The sequence below is a fragment of the Aricia agestis genome, chromosome 15, assembly GCF_905147365.1.
Source record: "Aricia agestis chromosome 15, ilAriAges1.1, whole genome shotgun sequence".
Taxonomy (NCBI): domain Eukaryota; kingdom Metazoa; phylum Arthropoda; class Insecta; order Lepidoptera; family Lycaenidae; genus Aricia; species Aricia agestis.
The window spans coordinates 3,804,877-3,830,379 of NC_056420.1; the positions used below are offsets into that span (position 1 = coordinate 3,804,877).

Here is a 25,503-nt window from a genome sequence, read left to right on the forward strand (position 1 = left end):
TAGTAACTAGTAGACTTTAGTAATGTGTGCCACAGCATGACAGCTGTCGAGTATTTTAGTGAATTCCAAAGAAATATATATAAGTATTGTTACGTGCTAGGATTTGGAGAGAAAGACCTGGTGACTCTCTTAAAGACTTTATTAACACTGCACTAAACACTAGGTCACAACACTTAGCACTAAGTCCAAACACAAATCACTAGGTCCAATCACTAAGCACTATCACTGTCCTAGGTCGTAGCCAAGTCGCAGGTTTCACTGGTTCACTCACTATTGATCACTTGATGTCGCTCCGAAATCGCCTTGATGATCGCTCGAACCGAACTGACTTGCCGGGCCTGCCTGCGGCTCTTTTTATATGGCGAGACGAATTCCAGAAATTTCCCGATTCACGTAAACAAGTAAACAACCGTGGGAAATTTCTAGGAGGCTCGGGCATGTACCACAATAAAACTGCCGTCCTTGTAACTCCGTTAAGTGCAGTAAGTTGAATTTAATTTAGACCTTATGGACTCAGTCATAAGGTCTAAATTAAAACACGTAAACACGCTAACAAATAAACGGTAAACACGTAAACAAACATTGGACCTTTCTAGAAGGTTCGAGTATATACTTGCGCACCTGATGCCATCTAGTATTGAGTAGGGGATTTATGTTGCCTGTGCTCTCTCGGTAAGCTTCGCTGGTTTGTCGCTAGATAGACCACGTGTCCGTATACCATGTACCGTAACAGTATATATATGGAATCTCGGAATCGGCTCCAACGATTTTCATGAAATTTAGTATATAGGGGATTTCCGGGGCGATAAATCGATCTAGCTAGGAATCATTTTTAGAAAATGTCATTTTATTCGTGTTTTATCGAATACCGAGCAAAGCTCGGTCAAATAGCTAGTAAAGTGTTAATTCTTAAATCTTACGGTCCAAACGTAATTGCATTGATTTCATTAAATTGTTCATGAGTGTAATACACGCATACAAACATACACTACAGATTGTGTATGTTTGTTACTACACGTAAAAACTATTTGACAAAATATTATAAAATTTAAAATACCGTATTAGTAGTATGAGCTCTAAAATAATTTGTATCTCAAAAAAGTATTATTTCCGTGGGGTGTTATACAGAATTACCAGTTGGTCCGTCGCACTATTTAAATACATTTTTATTCCACCGTTTCGTCTCACAAAGTTTCTCAAATTATAACATTCAACACTATTATTACGGTACTTTTGGTACGTTTAGCGCAGTGGTCCCCAACCTTTTTTTCATGCGGGCCACAAACATGTTTTGGTCTTGGTGTCACGGGCCGCAACAATTTTTTTTTGGGTCAAAAAATAACGTTCTTCAAAATTGACGATTTAAAAGTGGAAAAACATTCACGACTTTCTTGACGACTTTAGACTATTTTGCCGGTGGGCGTGAATTTCAAAATGATTTAATATCACGCGGGCCACAAATAAAAATTCGGTGGGCCCCATGCAGCCCGGGGGCCGCGGGTTGGGAATAGCTGGTTTACCGTATTCATGTATGCGGACGACGGCAAAACTCGGCGAAGTTACTGGCAATTCGTACTCAGAATTTAAATTAATACCTGTATTACATGTAAGTTTTGTATCTTACAATTCATACCGTTTTTACTCTGTGGTTTTGCCTACATTTTATAAGTTTTGGAGGTTTTAAGTTGTATTTGGAGAATAAAGGCTTCTTCACACAAAAGTGACGACGCAACGCAGCAGCGTTCCACAATCAGAAAAGGTAAAGTAAAAAAAATATATATAAAAAATCTTTTGACCGGGCTTCGAACCCGAGACCATCAACACAACGTCATGTGGTACTTCCAAGTGATATGTAAGAAAAAAAATCACGGTTCGGATAACATCATTTTTTTCGCAAAACCGCCAAGTTACTGAATTTTATAGACCGCGTTGAGGTAATTTAACATACAAAAAGATCCTTCGAGCCGGATTTGAACCAGCGACCTATGGATGACAATATTTTCACACTCTACAGTCCACCGCTCTACCAACTGAGCTATCGAAGGCGTGATCACTGTGCTCGAATTACAGTCCGCTTATCTGTGTTTTTTTTTTATCTTTGATACATTTAATTTTTACTTATTTTGACGACCTCTGTGGCTCAATGGGTAGAGTGTGTGGCAGCTCAAGCCGGGGCCCGGGGGTCGCAGGTTCAAATCCCGCCGACGGAACAAAAAGTTTTTCAATGTTCCTGGGTAATGGATGAGTATTAAATATGTGTATGATATTATAATAAATATTATACACATATTAATTAATACTAATAAAGTGTATAATATAAAAAGTATTAACCCTTAGCTGGTTTCGCTAAAAAAGGCAACGTATCTGGTATCGGGGGTAACAAGTGACCCCACTCTAATGAAACATAAAAAATGTATCAAAACTGCTTTTCTTCCAATGAATTAGTTTTGTTTACTAAAATAAATATCTTAACCTAAATAAATTTAAGCTTTTAAGGCCAATGACATTAATGAACATTATCTTTTTCCTTAAGTATATAAAAAAGATCAAAATTTTCGATCATACTTAGACGACTGTTACTTTAGGAGTCCTTAATTATATTAAAACATAAACATATCCTATATTTCTTTTTTTATGCAGTTTTTTTATATAATCGAAATAATAAAACACATGAACTTCTTTTGATATCGACTAAAAATAAAAAAAAATGACAGAGCAAATCCAGAAACCAAAAACTACTCGCAAAATTTTACTATTTTGTATGTAATTTTGGCAATATTTTCTTTATATTACAATAATGAGCTCTTGCTATACTCGATATACCTTCTTTGCTTCTAGAATTTTAAGAATCCGAAACTGTACCTATGATAATTTTGCTAGAACACCTGACTTCCTTCATCTCCTTACGATCGTAAACCATTTCACTTTGCAGACTGTTATAATAGTTTTCTGGGTGGTTTCTGAATTAGATTTCGAGTACTTATTTCATAAAAGCTAATTTTGGTATAAAATTTCCGATATATCGAAAAAAATATTAAAAATCATTACAAGGTACCGTTGAAAAAAAACATACACTTCTGGTATCGGGGGTAATTTCTGACATCAGCACTGTCTGTTACTCCGCTTTCAGCAACAGTAGAGCCACGTACGTTGGTCATCCGCCGCACTACCCGACGTAACGAGATTACACAGAATCAGAAGAGTGTACATGTTTAAATAGTAAAGATATCATAGAAAATTCGAACACCTGGGGTAACTTTTGACCCCCGATACCAGTTAAGGGTTAAATATATTTCCGTTGTCTGGTACCCGTAACACAAGTCCTTCAATTTCTTAGCACGGGGCCAGATTGACGTGGTGTGAAGCGTCCATAGATATTATTATTAATATTATTACTTAATCTACGTACCTAAATATTATGATTATTTACATATATTGCTAGTGTTGCCACAGTTTTCTAATCCGGTTTAATATTAATATACTTTTAGTCCTAAACAGTTAACCATAAAAAAAATATTTTATACAATGTCTCAATATCAAAACGATGACGACCTCTGTGGCTCAGTGGTGAGCGCGTTGGTAGTTCTAGCCGGGGGCGCGGGTTCGAATCCCGCCGACGGAACAAAAAGTTTTCAATGTTCCCGGGTCTGGATGTGTATTAAATATGTGTATAATATAATAAAAATCTTAAATATATGTATAGTATAAAAGTATTAAATATATTTCCGTTGTCTGGTACCTGTAACACAAGTCCTTTAGGTACTTAGCACGGGGCCAGACTGACGTGGTGTGAAGCGTCCATAGATATTAAAAAAAGACTCACAACACAACATACAAAGGACCTAGGAAACGGAAATTCGTCAACCGAGTGTGTCAACTGTCAATTCACTGAATAATTGTGCTTTGACCTTTAACTTCCACGTGTTTAATTTACGGATTTAGCTTAATAGGGCCATAGAGTATATATGTACAGAAAAGTTTTCACACTAAAAAGTTGCGCCATTCATGTTAGTGTCAAATTGGCCCCAAACAATCCCAAAGTCAGAACTCAGACCCTTAGGTGACCCCACATTTTGCCTTGACATGCAATGTCTATTTTTACGTCAATGGCATAGTTAGAGCGAAGCCACATTGCTTCGTTGTATTGCAGTGCGTTGTCACAACGTCAATGGGGATTGTCAATTTTTTTTTAATTTTGCTCATTACAAAAACATTTCGAGTAATAAGGTCAGTGATCGTTTTTCTGTATATAAACGAAAAAAATACCCATTAGTTACTTATATTTTTGAACAAATATGTTTAACCTTTGTTTGACCTTCAATGGCGTTAAATTAGCAATAAACTCGACCAACATTACGTTTCGAACTTTTGGTAAGCTTCTTGTATCAGTTTTCACATAATGAGAACTTGCATTTGACGAACCAGCCATTATAAATAAGATTGAAAGGAAAAAACATACTGCAGAGGTCAATCATTGACCGCCGATGATGACGTCAGAGCGAAACTTTAAAAATTTGTTGAGAAAAAACTAGCCAATGAATTTCAAAATTATTAAATTATATTCTTAAAATACCCTATTTTAACGAAAAAAAATATAAAAAGTACATGTGATTTTTTTTGGACAATGTCCATTCCAAAGTCTTTATCTATATGTCGCATCCGGTCAAAAACGGAAACGGAACTTAAGTGCGCCATCTTTATGAATCTAGTGGCGCGCTTTGACAGAGTCGGGGCGTGTCGGAGTGGGAGAGATGGAGAGGGAAATTTCCCCTTTCCTGGGCCAGTCGCCAGAAGATGCGATCAGTCTCGTCTGGGCTTACAACTAGCCAACACGTTCCGGAACTGTCCCTAGTTTCGTTTATGCTACATGTGCTAAGTGAAGTTATTAAAGTGAAGTGGTGTAAAAGTGTTCCTGAGAGAGTGATTGTGATTCTGTGAATTGTAATAAAAACTATTTCTGATTACGATTATTATTTTGTTCTTGTTCATTGCGCGATACCCACACAAGGCCCACAAAATGTCTGATCGTAGTCCTATTCTACCGAGAGACTCGTTATCAGAAGTGGGATATAATCGCGCAAATGAACAAAATAACGGCAACAACGGTGGAGATCAATGGCGTATTTTGCTAGAAATGCAAAATCAACAAATACAAGCGTTGATTCAAACCTTGAAGTCTCCAGTGACCAATAACGCTGTGGTGTTGCCAGATTTTAATCCAGATGTGCAGGAATCGGATGCTGCCTCTTGGTGTACTACTGCAGACCTATGTTTTGGTGAACACGTCATGGCAGTTAGTCAATTAGTTATGACACTTAGCAAATCCCTTAAAGGTTCTGCTTCCACGTGGTTGTCTCAGATAGCCTATCCTGGGATGACATGGGCACAATTTAAAGAGTTGTTCAAAGCCAGATTTTTAAGTACTGAAACGCCTGCGGCAACTCTCATCAAAATAAATTCCGAAAGACCAAAGGAAGATGAAAACTATGCTGCGTATTCAAGTCGGCTGGTTACTTCATTATTAAATCAGTGGAAAGATTTAAATTTAGAAGAAATAGCAGTATCTACAGTGCTCGCTCATTTAGCTCAAGTGGATACTCGTCTGCAACGCCTGGCGTTTACAGCCTCAATTAAAACGCGCCATCATCTACAGCAAGAACTGCAAGCGTTTTCTTATCTGAAACGAAAGATACCTGTGGATGATTCAAATGCAATTGGGAATGGAAAACGACAAAGGTTTTCGACATCAACGAATATAAGGTGCCATTCTTGTGGAAAATTGGGACACAAGCAATCGGACTGTCGCTCTAAAAAGTCTGAAGCCAGAAAGCCGTCTGCGATGTCAGCTTCTACGCCCAATCAACGTCGCCAAATCAGCCCAGTCGTTTGCTACAAGTGTGGCACTGTTGGTCACGTCGCAAGCCGCTGTATTGCCACTGCTACGCCTGGACCATCAACTCCTGTGGAGAAACGGATAGACGTGTGTACCGTCCAGCCTCCATCCGGTACATTAGAACATTTCGGTGAGCGTTTTAACTTTCAATTTGATTCTGGTGCCGAGTGTACATTAATTAAAGAAAATATTGCAAGTAAATTTAGAGGTAAACGAATAAATAATGTGATTTCTTTAGTTGGTATTGGCAATAGTAACATTTATAGTACGATTCAATTGTTGTGTCCAGTTCAAATCAACGATTTCACCATGGAAATATTATTCCACGTTGTGCCTGAAAAATTTATTCGCAGTGATATTTTGTTAGGACGAGAAATATTAAACAATGGGTTTCGAGTAAACATGACAGAAACTGACTTTGTTTTGACGCGAGACAAAATTGTTAACACATATACCTTGACTGACCTATTGAGTGTGAATGATTTAAATTGTATTGATACAGACATTCCTTCTAATAGAAAAACCGAGCTTTTAGATACTTTTGCAAAATTATTCTTCCTATTTTATAACCGGTTTTCCAACTACTCGAGTTAACACTGGTGAATTAGAAATACGATTGATAGACCCAAACCGTACCGTCCAAAGACGCCCTTATCGATTGTCTCCAAGTGAGCGTCAAGTTATGCGAGATAGGATTAGTAAATTACTTCAGGCAAACATAATAAGACCTAGTAAATCCCCATTTGCTAGTCCTGCGATCTTGGTAAATAAACAAGATGGTTCACAGCGCATGTGTATAGATTATAGGGAGTTGAATTCTAATACAGTTCCGGATCGTTTTCCCTTGCCGTTAATTACTGACCAAATTTCAAGGTTATATGGTGCCAATTATTTTACGAAATTAGACTGCGCCAGTGGATTCCATTTAATACCTGTACAGGCAGACTCGATTGAGCGTACCGCATTTATTACACCAGAGGGTCAATATGAATTTTTAACAATGCCGTTCGGTCTCAAAAATGCTATTTCAGTATTCCAAAGAGCCATAGTTAATGCTTTAGGTGATCTAGCAAACCAGTATGTAGTGATATATGTGGACGATGTCTTGGTGGTATCTGAATCAATAGAGCAGGGCTTAGGTAGGCTACGAGAGGTATTAGAGAAATTGACAAAAGCAGGATTTTCTCTTAACCTTAAGAAATGTACTTTTCTGAAGTCGCGTGTTGAGTTTTTAGGTTATGAGGTCGAAGCTGGTGAAATTAAGCCGAATAAACGAAAAATTGAGGCATTATCAGCGTTACCTCCTCCACAGACTATTACTCAGGTAAGACAGTTTGTAGGCTTAGCATCATATTTTCGTCAGTTCGTGCAAGGGTTTTCTAAAATTATGTCCCCACTCTACAAATTGACTTCAGGTAAGCATCCATTCAAATGGGATACTACTTGCGAAGAATCACGTCAAAAGGTTATAAAGGCGTTAACTAATGAACCAGTACTTTTGATCTTTGATCCTCAGTATCCAGTAGAGCTCCATACTGACGCAAGTGCTGAAGGATATGGTGCTATACTTCTTCAAATTGTAGACGGTAAGAAAAGGCCTGTAGCATATTACAGCAGACGCACGACGGCAGCAGAATCACGCTATCACTCTTACGAGTTGGAGACTCTTGCTGTCGTCAACGCAATTAAGCACTTTAGACACTATTTGCATGGCAGGAAGTTTACAGTGGTTACCGACTGTAACTCGCTGAAATTAGCTCGGAATAAAATCGATTTGTCTCCAAGAGTACACAGGTGGTGGGTATTTTTACAGTCTTTTGACTTTGACGTCAGATACAACGTTGGTAAGCAAATGGCTCATGCTGACTTTTTTTCTCGCAACTTACTCCCTAGCAGATCAGACCAACGACTCTTCAAGGCAATCGAACAAAGGCAGGTAAATGTGACTGAACTTGGTGATAATTGGCTTCTCGCTGAGCAGCAAAGAGATGAAGACATCAAAAAAATAATTGAAAACCTTAATCAAGGTATATTAGGTGAGGATGTTGCTAAAACATATGAAGTAAGGTCAGGTGTGCTTCACCGCAAGGTGCAAAGGAATGGTAGGACTAGGTGTCTACCTATTGTTCCTCGTGCACTGCGATGGTCTATCATTAATAACGTTCATGAGTCTCTTGTTCATCTTGGTTGGGAGAAAACTTTGGAAAAGTTATACAATCATTACTGGTTCGAAGGTATGAGTCGATACGTTAAGAAATTTGTAGACAGCTGTGTGATCTGTAAGGTGGCAAAATCACATTCAGGTAAGGTACACTCCATTCCTAAAGTAGCAATCCCATGGCACACTGTTCACATGGATGCTACTGGGAAGTTAAGTGGAAAAAGTGACAGGAAGGAGTATGTTTTCGTATTAATCGACGCATTTACTAAATACGTTTTACTTTATCATACTAAGAATATCGATACGAAGAGTAGCATAAAGGCCGTGACTGACAGTGTAGCTTTATTTGGTGCTCCAGTCAGAATTATAGCAGACCAGGGACGTTGTTTCGCAAGTAGGGAATTCCGAGACTTTTGTGAAGGAAAGAACATCAACCTTCACCTTATTGCTACTGGGTCTAGTCGTGCGAATGGCCAAGTGGAGAGGGTCATGAGTGTGTTAAAGTCAATGCTAACTGCAATAGAGACTGACAAAGACAAATCGTGGCAGGATTCACTAGGAGAAGTCCAATTAGCCTTAAATTGTACCGTAAGCCGTGTTACAAAAGTAAGTCCTTTGGAGCTATTTATAGGCAAAGTGGCACGTCCACTCGACTTGATGGTAACCGACATTGACGAGACAGTTGATCTTGACGAAGTGAGACAGTTAGCATCTGAAAATATCGAAAAATCCGCGCTTTATGATAAAAACCGATTTGATCGTTCAAAGGCCAACGTTAATAAGTTTTCCATGGGTGATTTCGTTTTGATAGAAAATGAAGAACGTAACCAAACCAAATTGGATGCCAAATTTAGAGGTCCGTTTCAAATTGTAGAACTTTTAGATGGTGACCGTTATCTTTTAAAGTCGTTAACAAATAAATGTACTTACAAATACGCTCATGATCGTCTTAGAAAAATGCCTGAGGGCCAAGTACCTATTGATGTTGTTGATGTTTAGTGCATTTTTAGTTGTGTTGTTCGGATACTCGGTTCGCTGGGTCGGAGACCATACCAGTGTACTGTAGCCGTAGCCTAGTAGAAATCGGTATCGACCCCTGTGGTCGTCCGTGGGTTCGCGGTCAGCAGTAGCTCTGGATGCTGTGGTCGGGTCTAGCCTTGAAGCCAAGACCATAGAGTCAAAATTATGTGACTCGCTTTCTGTGTTGTGTTTTTGAGTAGTTACTGTATTTTGACCACGAATGAGTAACCGAAGTTAAAAGTGATTTTTGAGAATACATCTCATCAATGGTACTCGACCCGTTTACAATTGAGGTTTAATCTTAAGTTTTAGTATTAGAAACTTAACTAGTTAAGAATCAAATTATGTCTTAGATTAATGCTGTCAATTTTTGTTTAAGGTTTACATATTTTGCTGATAGACTTTAAGGTCGATTATAATAAACCAGTTTGATTGATAAATTATGAATTTCTTTCAACATGCATTGACAGCATTATGAAATGTCAGGAATGGTCGAGCGCATACTGTGCTTGTTTCAATATTGTTTCAGATTAACATGCGAGGACGCACGTCGTCGCAGGATGGCCGTGTCGCATCCGATCAAAAACGGAAACGGAACTTAAGTGCGCCATCTTTATGAATCTAGTGGCGCGCTTTGACAGAGTCGGGGCGTGTCGGAGTGGGAGAGATGGAGAGGGAAATTTCCCCTTTCCTGGGCCAGTCGCCAGAAGATGCGATCAGTCTCGTCTGGGCTTACAACTAGCCAACACGTTCCGGAACTGTCCCTAGTTTCGTTTATGCTACATGTGCTAAGTGAAGTTATTAAAGTGAAGTGGTGTAAAAGTGTTCCTGAGAGAGTGATTGTGATTCTGTGAATTGTAATAAAAACTATTTCTGATTACGATTATTATTTTGTTCTTGTTCATTGCGCGATACCCACACAAGGCCCACAAAATGTCTGATCGTAGTCCTATTCTACCGAGAGACTCGTTATATACATAAAATTGGAGTGTCTGTTTGTAATACTGAAAGAACCGTTTTTAACTAAATGCATAATTATGAATGTATATAGGGTACAGACACCAAAACAACATTTTTTACAATTTTTGTCTGTATGTCTGTCTGTCTGTTTGTTCCGGCTAATCTCTGAAATGACTGGAGCGATTTTGATGGGACTTTTTTAGGCACATAGCTGATGTATTAAGGAATAACTTAGGCTACTTTTTAACCGACTTCCGAAAAGGAGGAGGATATCGACGGGTGCAAAGTAAAAAAAGTCATCTGCAATTTTGAGTTTTTCGTTTTTTTGTAGAAACTAGCTTAAAATATCATGTTCTACAACATAACAAAAACAAAAATTCAAATATCACCTTATTTCTGGTACTTTTGTCACGTAAAAGAAGACATCTACTCCTGTTTTGTGAAATTGCACGACGTAGATGCGGATAACTACCGCTGATCGTCTATACGCGGGACGCGCGGGGTTAATGTTATGCGGCATAAGCGGCTATCTGCCATATAGCTTTTTCTACGTTGCGATTGTGATTTAGATGTCTCAATTTACTTTTGTAAATTAGTATTGTTTGTTATGTTTATGAGTACCTTTCTATGTTAATTCTTATTGTTATTATATTAATTGACTTCTAATTTCTTTCTGTTATTTTTTACTGTTGTTTCATGTTCAGAAAGTCCAAAACAACTTTTTAAAGAAGTTGAAAGTTTCCAGAACATAAACGATAGATTTATCGAGCAAAATACTGTGTTGCCCGATGAAGAATTATTGAACTTCTATAGAAAACCTTGATGTATCAGCGATGAATACAAATGAATATAAGTTAACTTCGTAAGATAAGTCCCCATGATTTGAATACTCTGGGCCAGTCACACCAGTTCACTCTCAGTCTAAAATATAAAATGATTTTGAAAATTTGGATGTCGATCTAAGCAAATTATTAAATACGCCAACGCCCTCAGAATACAATTCATCACTTCAAGTCCGCCGCGTCCATTATCAGTATTAGATCAAAATATTATGTCTTTTTTATTAAACAGATAGTTTGATCTCATATAATCTATGACCTGCTTGAGTTTATTAACTCATATATCGAGCCATCGAGTATATTATCCCTCTCAAACTGTGAATCTTCTAAAGACAACACCATTGATACTTCTTCGACAGTGGAGGCATCAAGTAAATATTCTACGCCTTCCTCGTTAAACGGTAGAAAAAGACGTCAGTTCAGTATTGATCTAAAGAAAAGGCGATTGAGAAATAAAGACACGTGTATTGACACATGACGTAAATTACGACAAAATTTAGGTAAACAAAATATGCAAAACATCATATTCCGGCATTTGCAAGTTTAACTGTAGCGCAAAAATATCTCGCGAAGTTTTCCTTTTAACTTATCTTTGACCGGTTTTAGGATCTCTGTGATCATGAAAAGCAATTGAGAAATAGTTGAAATAAAATTTCATTTTGTGTTCTGAAGAATCGTATACATCCCTCCGATGGTGTAAAACGTCCGGCGATGCTTATGATGTTATAATGAACACATCATGATCACAATTCACAAGTGCCAAGTACAAAGACTTACTCGTAATAAGCCTCTGCCTAAATTATAATAATTTACAATATAGTTCCTGTACTGATAATGATACTGAATACTTTTTAAATTAGTTTTAAAGTAATTAAAAATTAAAAAAATAAATAAATTTATCCAAACTAATATTAAAATGGGAAAGTATGTTTGTTTATTAATTTATTTATTTGTTTGTTTGTCCTTCCTTCACGCTCTAACTAAGAAACTAATCGTATTGTTTTTTGGCATAAACTTATTTGAAAAGATGAAACCGCCTATGTTACTAGGCTACTTTTGGTCTTGGAATAACATCATGTTTCTAAGGGAGCTTACAGGAATATTTGCATTTTACGCGATTTTCAAATTCCACGCGAGCGAAGCCGCGAGCAAAAGCTAGTATTTCATATTTTAACTTCCTTCTAAATCGTGCACCTTGCACCGAATCGACAACGTAGAAAAATATATCTACGCAATTATGTTCTGAACTTAATGTTTTTAACGTGTAAAACGGGCATTAACTACATATTTTAATAATATTAAGTGTTACACTTTACGTAGGTACTGATAATCGCACTAGTAATCGGTAAAAATACTTTAATAAATATAATTTTTAATTCCCACGTAGAAACGACCAAGTGGTAGTTAACTCAGTTGTCATATTTTCAAGCGCAATGTAGATGCAGACAACTACAATATCTCGTAAATTAAACATAAATAGAAGAAATTAAATATACATGTAGATTAATTTATAAATAATGAAACAACGATGAAAATTTCAATAAATTTGATTGGAAATTGACAAAATGGGAGCATTTTTTCCTATTATGCGCTCTCCTGAAAAGTAGCTGTTTTGTAGATGACTCTTTTTACTTTGCACCCGTCGATATATTATTTCACTTTTTTTATAAATGCCCCCCAGCGAAACTAATTGGTGATCCCTGCCGGGCTAGCACGGCCACCAGTAGAAATGCGAAAGTATAGACAAACTGTGGAGATAAACTTAAGGTGAAGTTCCTATCTTTTTTCGTTCCGATTTTTTTTTACGTTAGGAAATGCTTGATGCATTCCCGACGGCCTGGGGGGCCGCCAGGATATGTGGGACTACTCGGGTGCTGCGACAAGGAGGAGCACTCTTGGTTACCCACCAAAACCCAACGGTGCCTCCTCTCCGCGTGTCGCTGGGCCGCTGGACCCGCCTGAGGCGATAACTGCAACAGACTATAGTCCTAAAAATTCAAATAATATCCTACTTTATGACATATCGTCGCTGCGCGTGCGATACCGCGTATGAGCAGTTGGTAAATACCGCGTATCTGCTTTTTGATGATTTTACAGGAGGAAGAAAAAAACTGAATATCTCAGCTATTTTGACTCCTATTACCGACTGAACTTAACAGCTAGTTCTTTGTACTTTCCTTAAGTGGTTAGTAACGTAAATTTGTTCGCAATTGGTTTTGTGTAAAGTCAAGTCAAAAACACTTACGCGTTTTTGTAATAAGTAGTTACAAAATAAGTAGGCTTAATATTAAAGATACGCGGTTTTGAAATCAATCAATTTAGTAAAAGGTTGCATTTTTTTATTAGAAAAATCAAATATTTTATATTTTGTTCCACTGTAGCTTAGCAAAAATATGACGTGTTAATTACCAAAATCATTTAACAATATTATCTATTCTTAATTTTTAATTGATATCCCAATTTTTCATGGATTTTTGAGTTTATCTGACAGAGATCATAATAATCATTTAAAATAAAAATAAAAATATTTATATATTACATAAATACATATTGAAGCCTGCTCTTCCATGGGCCTGAAGAAAAATATAAATGCAAGCCCGGAGCACTTGTTATTAGAGGGTCGAAGGTCAAAATGAGTCCGACGCTTAAATGTAGGGACCACAGCAGCTGTACTCTCCAGAGTATAGCCGCCAGAATCCAGTCTGTCGGAGCTTAGCTATGTACGGTGGTTCAATATAGGCAGATTCTGTTACTAATTTCGTAGTAATAAGGCGGGCATTAGCCGTGCGGCAGCAACTCTTCGCAATGTAGCGGTGAGGGTTACCAGGAGGTGCCGTACGGTCTCCTAGGCAGCAGCTACTGCCCTAGCAGGAGATCCATCGTGACAGCTGGTTACGAAGGTCTTCGCCAAGTTGCTCATCTTCGTTCCAAATAGGACGTCACGGCCTGCAGTGGGAGTTCCGGAAGGTTTAAAGGCAAGGAAAGCAGCCACGAGGCATACGATCGTTGGGCCATAGAGTAACAAAGATAATGAGCTATTCTCTGTTCCGCATCGGGAGTGGGGAGGCATCATTATGCGAACCTCCAAATTTCAATGCAATTGGGGCTCAGGGTGAGGCTGGAAACCTACCCGGCTTAGCTGGTCCCGACGCCGAAGGGAACTCTACAATTTACCGAAGCGTTTCCTTACTTTGGTGGTAGTCTGCTCCCTTTTGGAGAAGACCGTCCGGTCGTGAAGGGAGCCCTGTGTTTGACAAACCCAGAACAACCCTCCGTATATGGCTAAAGAAAAATCGGTGAGGCTGGAACCTATCCGACTTAGCTAGTCTCGACGCCGAAGGGAACTCTTCAATTTGCCGAAGCGTTCTCTTACTTTGATGGTAGTGTGCTCCCTTTTGGAGAAGACCGTCCGGTCGTGGAGGGAGCCCTGTGTTTGACAAATCCAGAACATCCCTCCGTATACGGCTGAAGGCAAATCGCAGGTGGTTTAAGTGGGTAGGGTTAGCACAACTAGTCGCCCATATCCCCGGGGTGCTTTAGCTTAACTGAGCTACTTTCCCAACCTGGTGATCATATTTAGTCGTGGCGATTGGTTGCCGCCTGTATTTTTAAGGTGAAGATATAATGATCACGTCATGTAACCTTCCTTGATCTTCAAAGCAATGGAAATGGTGGTAAATTAATTGAAACATTCTAGCATGAATATGAACAATTTTATTTTTATTTTAAGCTTTTTATATTTCCTTATTACAAGTTTTTTTCCATTTATTTATTTTTTTCTATTGTATTTAATCTATATAAGGACCGCCTTTGGCGGTAAAAGCCTCCTCCAAATTTTTACATTTTTTCCTGTCTCGAGCCAGTCTCGTCCATAGGACTCCAGCTACTTCTATGATGTCGTCTTTCCACCTTTTGGCTGACCTACCACGCCTTCTGGTTTTGTATATAGGGTTCCAGTTAGTCACAGTCTGTGTCCATCTCTCATCTGTCGTTCTTTGAATATGGCCTGCCCATTTCCATTTCATGGATAGTATTTGTTTAACAGCGTCTCTGGCATGTCTGTTTAATATGAACAATATTAAACAATAATTAAAATATACTTACGTGGTGGTTAATCTCAGAAAAATAATTATTTCTGGGAGCACTTTACTATTTTCGATACATTTTTCTTGCCGCTGTAGTAAATACGCGGAATTGCTTCTAACTTCCGGCCGTCTACTATTCCGCGGTATTGTTTCGATGGCAAAATGTACGTTTCTAATTGGATAATTTAAATTCTGTGAAGCCTAATATAAGCCAATATGCGTTTCGAATCGGCTGGCACAATATCTGAATTTTGCGCATTTTGCTGTTACGCGGTATTTACCAACTGCTCATACGCGGTATCGCACGCGCAGCAATGATATATTATAGTCTGTCATAAAGTGGCATTTTAATTGAATTTTTGTCGGTCGCTATTAGCCGCGGTAAATATCGAAACTTCACCTTAAGAGGATACACCAGGGGCGAGAGAAATTGAAAATAGGTATTTGAAAATGTATTGCTGTCTCACCAATCTCAAGTCTCCCACCGCAGAGCGCGAAAGAGACAACACGACAAAAGTTCTAATAAAAGAACAGAAAATCTTCGATTCGTTGTCCGCTGATTCCTTCTCCAAAACTTAACCGGTTTAAGTACTTTTTTCATTAAGAATTAAAGCAAGGCTTGAGCTATGTTTCTATGTTTTTTTTTTTTTTTAAATATTTTAGCCAGTTTTTTTTTCTGGGTGTTTGAACACAGAGGAAAATCTGGCAATTTGTTTGGGTTTTTGGACGTTCTTATCTTTTATAATAATAAAGTTATGAAAAAAAAGAAAACATAGGGACATGCTAATAGTGGCCATAGATATTCAGGAAAAAAATCATAACTCTACCGGCATTATCCAGGGAGGAAACAGGGGACAGCGTTTGTATGGAAAAACGGCGCTGTGGACTCCTCTTAAGTTTATGTCCACAGTTTGTCCATACTTTCGCATTTCTACTGGTGGCCGTGCTAGCCCCGTAGTTGTAACTTGTAGGGTATCGAGATTCGAGCGTCGCGTCATTACAACGCACACACGCAACGCCGCGCCGTTATAGATGTATCATGTAGCTTCCCTCTTAACTAAAATATTAATAGTCGTAATACTACACAGATTGTAATCAATAGTTTGATTAAGTCAAAGCAATCCGCTTTGATGAATAAACAAACTTAATCACGGCGCTGTTTACGTATGCAACATGTTGTGTGGCCCTTATTAGATGAAAGGCAGTAATTATCAACAATCACATCCTCTTCAAAGATGGCGGTGTCAGAATGGTTAATACATCTGGTATTTAATAAAATTGTAAAGATTTCTTTACTTAAACCATGTATAAATTATAATAGGTATTAGGTGTCTTAAAAAATCATAGGTGAGTACAAGAAAACTAGCGTCTTGTTGCGTCTAGACGCCGAGCTGTCGCAGACGCCTGTCGCATCGTGTGCGCCTACACTCAAACACTTTCGCGCCAGTTTATGGAGCAAATCTTAAGGAAACTTTGCATAAATTCCTTTGATAATAATCCAAGAAATTAATAACAGTGTAAAGATATTCGAAGATGAAAGAATAACGTCAAAAGTCATCTAACGGCATAGGTACGAAATCGAACGCTTCAAAGACATAATTAATTAAGAAAAAACACGTAACGAAGTAAAAACTGCCCGTCTATATTTTATTAATTTCCATTTTAGGGTTCCGTATTTTGTTATGACGGGAACCTCCAACCCGTGGCTCAGACTTCGCTACCTTTCTGTACCTGTATCACCAAGCTTTATCTACGTTATGCATCAAGAAAGATTAGAATGGTGAATTTGAGTTTTTGGCTCTTCTAACCACGACTCACGAGGAACATTTTCACAGAATAGGTTAGAAGTTAAATAAGTATTTTCCGCTACAATAATATAGGTAAGTATTTATAAAAATTGACAGTAATATAGCTTTGCTCGTAAAAATTTGCCCTTTCATACGGAACAATTCATAGCGAATGTAACTCGCACTTGGCCGCTTTTTAAACTTCTATTCCCTTTTGTCATTTTTATTTTTCTTTGAAACGACTTTTCAGAGCAATTTTATCCGGAGTCCATTCGCAAACCCTTTTCATGAATAAGATTATCAAAGCGAGGGAATTTATTGATATTTAATAGCTTCGATTAATTTCTTATCAAGAAGGGTATGGGGTACTCAAGATTCAGAATGTAATAGCTCTTATCGAATAAAGAATAAGAGCTCTAAAGTCTAAACAATTCATCTTGCATCACAGTCCCTTCTAGAATATGTGGACGCGACTTCACGGTCTTGGTACACCTCAAACGTAAACGTAAAATGATGAGAGTCTGGTTGTCGCTGGCTCTTGGATTATTTTGTAGTAATTACTGTCAAACATTTTTTTAATTAACTCAGTCATAGCAACAGACACCGTCCGATTACATCAAGACTCAAGAATGATGTGATTATATTAAACGGAAGAATAAATTTACATTGTTAATAATTGGTATCTAAGTATAATTACCCGAATGATAACCTTACGAGTTGATATAAATAGAATAAATCTGAGCACAAAACGATAGGTATGAAAAAAGTCATTAATCTGTCTGTGTTAAAAATTAAATATCCGACAAATTTATGAAAAGGTTGACAAGTAACAAAGTAAGAAAACCATCTGTCCATATCTATAGATAATATTATAAAACAAAGTCGCTTTTTTCCCCTCATGTCCCTTTGTTCCCTTTAATCTTTAAAACTACGCAACGGATTTTGATGCGTTTTTCTTTAATAGATAGAGTGATTGAAGAGGAAGGTTTATAAGTAAAATAACATTCATTAAATAGTGGAGAGGAGAAATACTGTTATTGTTGGGGTTTCTAATGTGATGTCGTAAATAATTACATTTTTTCCGCTTATATTGCAAACGCAGGCTGAACCCTACGAGATTTATCAAAATAATGTACCTACCAAGAGCTGCAGGTGCGTTGCCGGCCTTTAGCCCTTATATGGCCCATGGCCCTTTACGGCATAATATTATGATAATGAATGTTTTCGAAGATATTATTACAGATTAAAAAAGTGGCCAAGTGCGAGTTGGACTCGCCCATGAAGGATTCCGCAGCAGCAATAAGGTTTATTGTAATGAAATTAAAAGGTTTTGATTAATTTTTATATTTCAGTTGATTTAATGAAAATTAATTTAAGGTTTACCATTTACGACGTATAAAAAAAACCACTTGCTAGATATCATTCAAACCAATTTTCATTGGTAGTTTTTATAGTAATGTACATCATATATTATTTTTAGACTTATTATGCCCCTACTTTAGAAGTTAGAGGGGGGGGGCGACACATATTTTACCACTTTGGAAGAGTCACTCTCGCAAACTATTCAGGTTACAAAAAAATGATATTAGAAACCTCAATATGATTTTTAAAGTGCTATCCATAGATACCCCACACGCATAGGTTAGATGAAAAAAAATTTTTTTTTTTTCAGTTGTACCTATGGGGACCCCTAAAATTTTTATTTATTTTTCCATTTTTGTATCAAAATCTTAATGCGGTTTACAGACTACAATCTACTTGCCAATTATCAATAGTATAGCTTTTATAGTTTCTGAGAAAAGTGGCTGTGACATACGGACAGACAGACAGACAGACATGATGAATCTATAAGGGTTCCGTTTTTTGCCATTCGGCTACGGAACCCTTAAAATTGCGGGAAGTAGCTTTTGCGGAGCTGTACCGACCAATGCGGGCCACGGGTAATAATAATGAATATCTTGTACTATTATCTATTCTGTGATATAAGTCAAAAGTCAAAACTGCTGAATCGATTTTAATCATTTTTTCAGTGGCTATATCATATTTTATACCCGATGCGAAGCCGGGGCGGGTCGCTAGTATATATTATAATATATTTAACCCGTCGATCGTGGAAAACGAGACACAATAGATATTGTCGTAAATAAGTCTATGGTGCAAGCCAAAAGGCAAGTCAAAAACCTAATGCATGTAAGTACATTTGTATGAAATTTTGTGACGTCGAGGCTATCGTTGTAAGTTGTTTGTATCATGTACTTGTACCACAGAATAGATATTAGTTGCTTGTACGCGTTAAAAGTCAAAAGACCATGGGAATTTACAATAATAATTATCATATTACTAGCTGTTGCCCGCGACTTCGTCCGTTAAAATTCAAGACTTTAATTTATAGTTGTTCCCGTACATCGATTAAGTCTTTTACGCGCAAATCAGAAAAGTATATTGTGTAGGAACCGCACATTTTTCCGGGGCAAAAAACATTCCTTGTCCCAGATTCAAATTTGTATCCCCAATCTTCATGCCAAATTTCATAAAAATAGATTAAATAGTTTAGGCGAGAATCATAAAAGTTTATTGTGCAGGAACCGTACATTTTCCGGGATAAAAAGTATCCCTTGTATCCCGAGACTGAAAGTATTGCCATACCAAATTTCATCAAAATAGATTGAATAGTTTAGGCGATAATCATAAAAGTTTATTGTGCGGGAACCGTACATTTTCCGGGACAAAATGTATCCTATGTTCTTTTTCGGGACTCAAAGTATCTTAATACCCAGCAAAATGGGTCCAGCCGTTTACGCGTGATGTCGTGACCACGCGAAATATAACGTTCCGCGCAGCTTCGCCCGCGTAAATTAGATATTTCACAGAAAAATGAGTCCATAAAAATAGCCTATGATTTACTTCTTATCTATGCCAAATAACAGAAAAATTGCTTCAGAAGTTCGTGAGATAAGCCCTTTCAAATAATTATTCCTAAGGAAAAAATGGGAAAAATGGGGGAAATTATTTGAAAGGGCTTATTTGAACGCGCTAATCTCAGGAACTACTGGTCCGATTTAAAAAATTCTTTCAGTGTTAGATAGCCCATTTATCGACAAAGGCTATAGGCTATATTTTATCACGCTGAGACTAATAGAAGCAAAGAAATAGAGGAAAATGTGGAAAAAACGGAGGAAAATTATTACTGGAGCAATTTTTATGTTATTTGGCAAACATGAAGAATAGACCACGTTAAGGAACAAAGGCTATTTTTTGCGGAAAAATGTACGGTTGCATGAAAGTCCTAAATTACGCAAGCAAAGCCGCGCGAAAAATCTGTATATAATAAAATCGTAGGAAAGTTAATTGAAGGGGTGAGTGGACAAAGGTGTTATCTGACAAAATTTAAAAAATATACTTTTTCGAATGAACATAGGTTTTATGTGATGATAAACCGAATGATGAACTAAAAAAGCGCAAATTTTCATTCTTTTCAGAAATACAGATCTTGACAAAGGTGATATCTGACAAACACGTAACATTACCGAACTGCAAATGTGGTATGAGCTGATACATTTTCGAAAGATCAATAACATAAATACATTTTGAATAATATAAGGTCATATCTACCAATGTGCCTATTGCATATTCGCACGCATAACACGATTTTAAGTTTAAAAAATAAACAAAGGTGTTATATGTTCTTTATTATCTTTGTTCATACTAAATTAAATAATATTTTTTTAAAAATCCTTATACCAATGGTGATTTTGTCTTTAAATTCCATTGTTGGAATTTGTCTAATTAAAAAATTTTTTTTATTGTTTATGGTTGAAGCATTTTACAACCTTTGTCACATTTCCGATCACACTTTTTTTGACAATGACATTTCGTTCGATATCCCGCCTTGGTTTGATCCCATCCCGCCAAACGGAACGAATTAACGAATGACAGTTTGATATTGTCAAAAAGTTTCATAACTTCGTGAGACGTGAGATTGTTTTTTATAGTTATAGTTCTGTTATTATTTGATTGTGTAGATAAAGTGTAGATAAACCACTATGTCATTAAATTCACGTTCACGGCAAATATTGAGTTTAGTGTTGAGCAATGAAAATACAAGGAATACAGAAAATGTGAGCTGCGAGACAGGTTTGTACTACTTCAAAAAACTAATTTAGTTTATATAAAAAGGCATTAGTGTTGTATTTTACATATTTCTGTCCTAAAATATTATTGCTTTCAGCTTCCGTCGATCAGAGAATTAGTCATTCAAGTGATTTACCAAATACGTCCAGTACAAACGACGTTGCAAACAGTAAGTATGGAAACTTAATTAATTGTAGTATTCTGTGGCAAAAAGACATATTTTTTCACTACCTTTGTTGCTTACTTTCAGATACTGAAAATATTCAGAATGATTGCTATGTCCCAACGAAGTGCCATTCTCCATCTATTTTAGTTGTCGATCACATTGAGCAAGGTTAGTAAAAATGTAGTGAATTTGACACATAATATGTGTAGTAGTATATTAGTAGTTAGTATATTATACTAATTATTAGCCATTGTCTGTGACTTTGTCGCGCAGGATATACCTATATAAAAATGTATTTGCTATTCTGAAGTATAAGCTACCACTGAAAATTAATGAAACTACAATATTATTGAACTTTCATTAATTTTTAGTAGTTTTGTGTGAAAACATAATAAACATCCACACATTCTATACTTATAGGGGTAGGTATAACTATATTCAGGTATTTGGGATTATATTGTATTAAGTATCTAATTTATTATTACTAAGAAAATTAATTCTAAATGACTTTGTTTAAACTATTTAGTGATTATAAAATTGTTAACTTTTTTTATAGGTAATGAAGACATTTGTAATAACCAGGATACACCACAGGAATATGGTTCCCAAGATAGTGATGATAATAATAATTCACCTATTTGTAAGTATTCGTTCCATTTACCATACTAAAAGTATACTTTATTGGTATGATTTGTTGAGCAGGATTTAATTTGTACATCAATTTCATTTTAGCACCAGAAGAACCCTACAGTCCTGCTAGTACCGATCATGAATATATACCATCATCTTCATCAAACGATATTTCTGCAACTGAAATTCAGGAGGAATCTCCAATGACCAACAATATATTGCAACCGAGGAAGAGAAAAATTTTTCAGTTAAAAGAAAAGTTATCTAAGAAGAGATCAAGAAATGAAGCTGAGTGGAAACAAAATAGGAATAGTATTTTAAGACAGGAAGGCAAAGCTTATGTTACAAGGAAGGGTAAAACAATGGAAAGTAAAAAACCAAGGTTTGGTATATTATGCAAGGAAACATGCAAATATAAGTGTTATGAAAAATTTTGTGATATTGATTGTGCATCTCTCTTTTCCCAATATTATAGTTTAAAAAATAATAATGAAAAGAATATGTATCTTTCAAAATTTATAACAGTTGAAAAAGTCAAAAGAGCATTAACTAACCCAAAAAGGCAGAGATGCACAACTTATACCTATGTTCTACCAAAAGGAAGTACTAATATAAAAGTTTGTAAGACTGCATTTTCTAATATGTTTCAAATCGGTTATAGAAAGTTAGCAGTTATTCAATCAAAAATTAAATTAAATAATGTTGAAGCACTAAGAGATCAGAGAGGAAAAACTCATTCTTACAGGCACAAGGTAGATGTTGATGTAGAAAATTATATAAGCAGTCATATTAGAAGTTTTCCATCTGAAAGTTCTCATTATTCTAGAAATCAAAATATCCACAAACAGTACTTAAATCCATTACTTACAATTAAAACTATGTATTCAATGTACACAAAAAAATGTGAGGATGAAAATAAACCTACCAAATATTATATAAAGGAATGCACATATAGAAAAATATTTAACACCAAATTCAATCTTTCTTTTAGGCAGCCAAGAACAGATGTTTGTTGTAAATGTGATTCAAATACTCAAACTGAAGAACATATTGAGAACTATAAAAGAGCATTTGAGCTACAAAAACTGGAAAGGGAGATGGCGGTGTCTGGACAAAACATGACATATATTAGTTTTGATATGCAGCAGACACAGCCGCTTCCTAAAATTCCAGTATCAAAAGCTTTTTATTTAAGACAAATTTGGTTCTACAATGAAGGTATACATATAGTTGATAAAAATGGACATAGGTCCTATTTCTGCACTTGGACTGAAGACTGTGGAGGAAAGGGCAGTGTAGAAGTTCTTAGTTCGCTTTTTTACTGTTTAAGCAAGTTAGCTAATGTAGATAGTTCCCAAAACTTGTTGCTATGGTCAGATTCTGCCAGTGGCCAAAATAAGAATCAATACTTAATTGTTTTGTATCAGTACATGATTGCACAGAAATTATTTGTATCCATTGAACATAAATTTCCAGAGGTAGGTCATACATTTCTTGATTGTGACAGAGATTTTGGCCGTATAGAAAAATTATTGAGAAAGCATGAGAAAATATTTACTCCTAATCAGTATAGAAATATAATTAAAAGGGCATCTAAGAATAACTCTATCATAGAAGATATGAATCATCATTTTTATGATTTTACCAAATTAAAAAATGATTTGGGCATAGTTATACCCAATACAAATACATTAAAACAAAAAATTAACTTTAAAGGGAATGTAAAATGGATTCGCCATGAAGATTATGGTAGATATTTTTATAAGACCAACTATGACCCCTACACACCATATTTAGAAGTTTCTCTGGTAAAAAATCCTAATATTATCCCGGAAGTTGCCTTGACATGTAATAACCAAAAGGGTAAAATCTCTAAAGAAAAAATAGCTGATATAAAAACACAGCTTGAGTACATTGAAAAAGAGTCTCAATGGTATTATATAAACATTTTGAATAATGATTAATTTTTATTATTGATAGTGTTACTTGCCAACAAGTTGTAACTTCACATTTTTGACCTAGACCTTCTAAGTTGTAACGTTTTATTTATTTAAATAAAGCTTTTTCAAGTAATAATCGTTAAATTCTTTTATTTCTAACATAAGACCTTTTTAAGTTCATATAATTTAAATATGATTTATATTAAATTAAACAAAGGTGTTATGTTCCTAATTTATCAATATTTATAAAACTAAAATAATAAATACCTTTTTATGTATATTATCTAATAAATAATGATATATTCAAGGCAAATAAATACTTTGGTTTTGTTTAAAACTTAAACCATATTAGTTACATCGATTAAATATTTTACAATTTTCAAACACCCATAATCCTATTTGAACTTTTTGTTAATTAACACCTTTGTCCACTCACCCCTTCAATTCTGTATATTGAATATTTTTGTACAATAAATAATACTTGGGATGTGATCTACTATGCTAACGCAGACGAAGTCGCGGGCAACAGCTAGTATTATAAATATATAGATTATAATATTATATCTAAGATAACAATATAAATTAAACAATTATTATAATAATAGCTTTAGCAAAGTTTGGAAACTACATAAACATTTAACCCTTAAAGGCTACATCGGTGTTTTTACACCCGAGTCAATAATTATTATTAATTAATGTTTTTGTTAAATTATAAACCAGGTTTTTGTTAAATTATAAACCAGGTTTTTGTTGTATACTTTGTCACTACTGACCCTACGACTGACCCTAACCGCTGTCACAACCGTCCATGGGATGTGGTCGGTTAAGAGCTGTTGTGAACTTGTGACGGTTTCCTTTTTATAATTTGATTCCACTTGTATTAAAGGTATTTATGTATGTAAGTATGTATTTAAGGATAATGTATTGGTATTTTTTTTTGTATTTTTAATTTTGATATCGTTGTTTTTATATAGACAAATAAATTATGGCTTGGATAAAATTTGCCCTGGAACTAACTGATAATTAATTATCAAAATTATTGGCCTACAAAACAAAATTGTCACAACAGAGTGTACTCACTACACAGGCTACCCTATTCTTCTAATAGTTAATTTACTTCATTAGGTACACACTTGCACGCGCAAAAAAAACATGTCGAGAGTTAATTTTGACATTACCACAGAAGATTCACTGGAAACATACCAGCTGGAAGGTATCTACCCAGAGAGGCGTTTGACACAATGACGAAATAAGATAAAAAACAGAGATCAATGTTTTTAATTTGTTACTAAGTATGATAAGATAACATTTTCCGACACTGTTTTCCTTAGAAACTTTTTATGACGACATCCGGGTGTCTTCCTTGTATTTCTGTTGTGTTTTTGACCTAATCGGAAACAACATCAATAAAGGTTTTACAACTTATTTATGGAACAACAAAAAGAGCTATGACTGTTGACTGGCTTTTTCGATTGTATTGCTTCGACACTGTGTGCTTCGATTAAATTTTCTATTGATGTTAGAAATAGATTTGACTCCTATCACGCCTACATTGAAAAAAGTATATTTGTTGTATAGTATATTTTTTTAAATAAAATATTTTTACCGCCTAGGCTGCGCACAACTTTAATATCACTTTGCAATGAAGGAAAAGGCATAGTGTTAAAATTTTCAAGACGTATCATTGGTGGAGTGAGGAGTAAGCGGTAGTGTTGGTGAAAATAGCATTAGCAATAATAATTAATTGTTAAATGCCTATTAGCAATAGTTAAATCAATAGTACTTGCTAAAAAATACGATTGCTAATATTATCGTGCGCAGCCACAGTCTGCGATCATGATAAAAATCACGTCCGCGCTGTTTCGCACCGCGGTGCTAACTGTTAATGAAT

General features: G+C 35.9%; 1 protein-coding gene and 1 non-coding gene across 3 annotated transcripts; one reads left to right on the plus strand and one right to left on the minus strand.

The window, feature by feature from the left end:
- Positions 1–1,955: 1,955 nt before the first annotated feature.
- On the minus strand, positions 1,956–2,045 carry Trnay-gua. The gene is given in 2 exon segments: positions 1,956–1,991; positions 2,009–2,045. It is a non-coding gene; the product is annotated as a tRNA-Tyr (tRNA).
- Positions 2,046–20,475: 18,430 nt separating this feature from the next.
- Positions 20,476–23,771, plus strand: LOC121734168. 2 transcript variants are annotated; one of them, XM_042124618.1, is made up of 5 exons: positions 20,476–20,879; positions 20,974–21,045; positions 21,127–21,210; positions 21,599–21,682; positions 21,775–23,771. In XM_042124618.1, exons 1-5 carry the CDS (start codon positions 20,789–20,791, stop codon positions 23,634–23,636), a joined length of 2,193 nt encoding a protein of 730 aa, XP_041980552.1. In that variant the 5' UTR covers positions 20,476–20,788; the 3' UTR covers positions 23,637–23,771. The 2 variants fall into 2 exon arrangements, with proteins under 2 accessions (XP_041980552.1, XP_041980551.1); XM_042124617.1 differs by having other exon boundaries at positions 20,974–21,210.
- Positions 23,772–25,503: the final 1,732 nt, after the last annotated feature.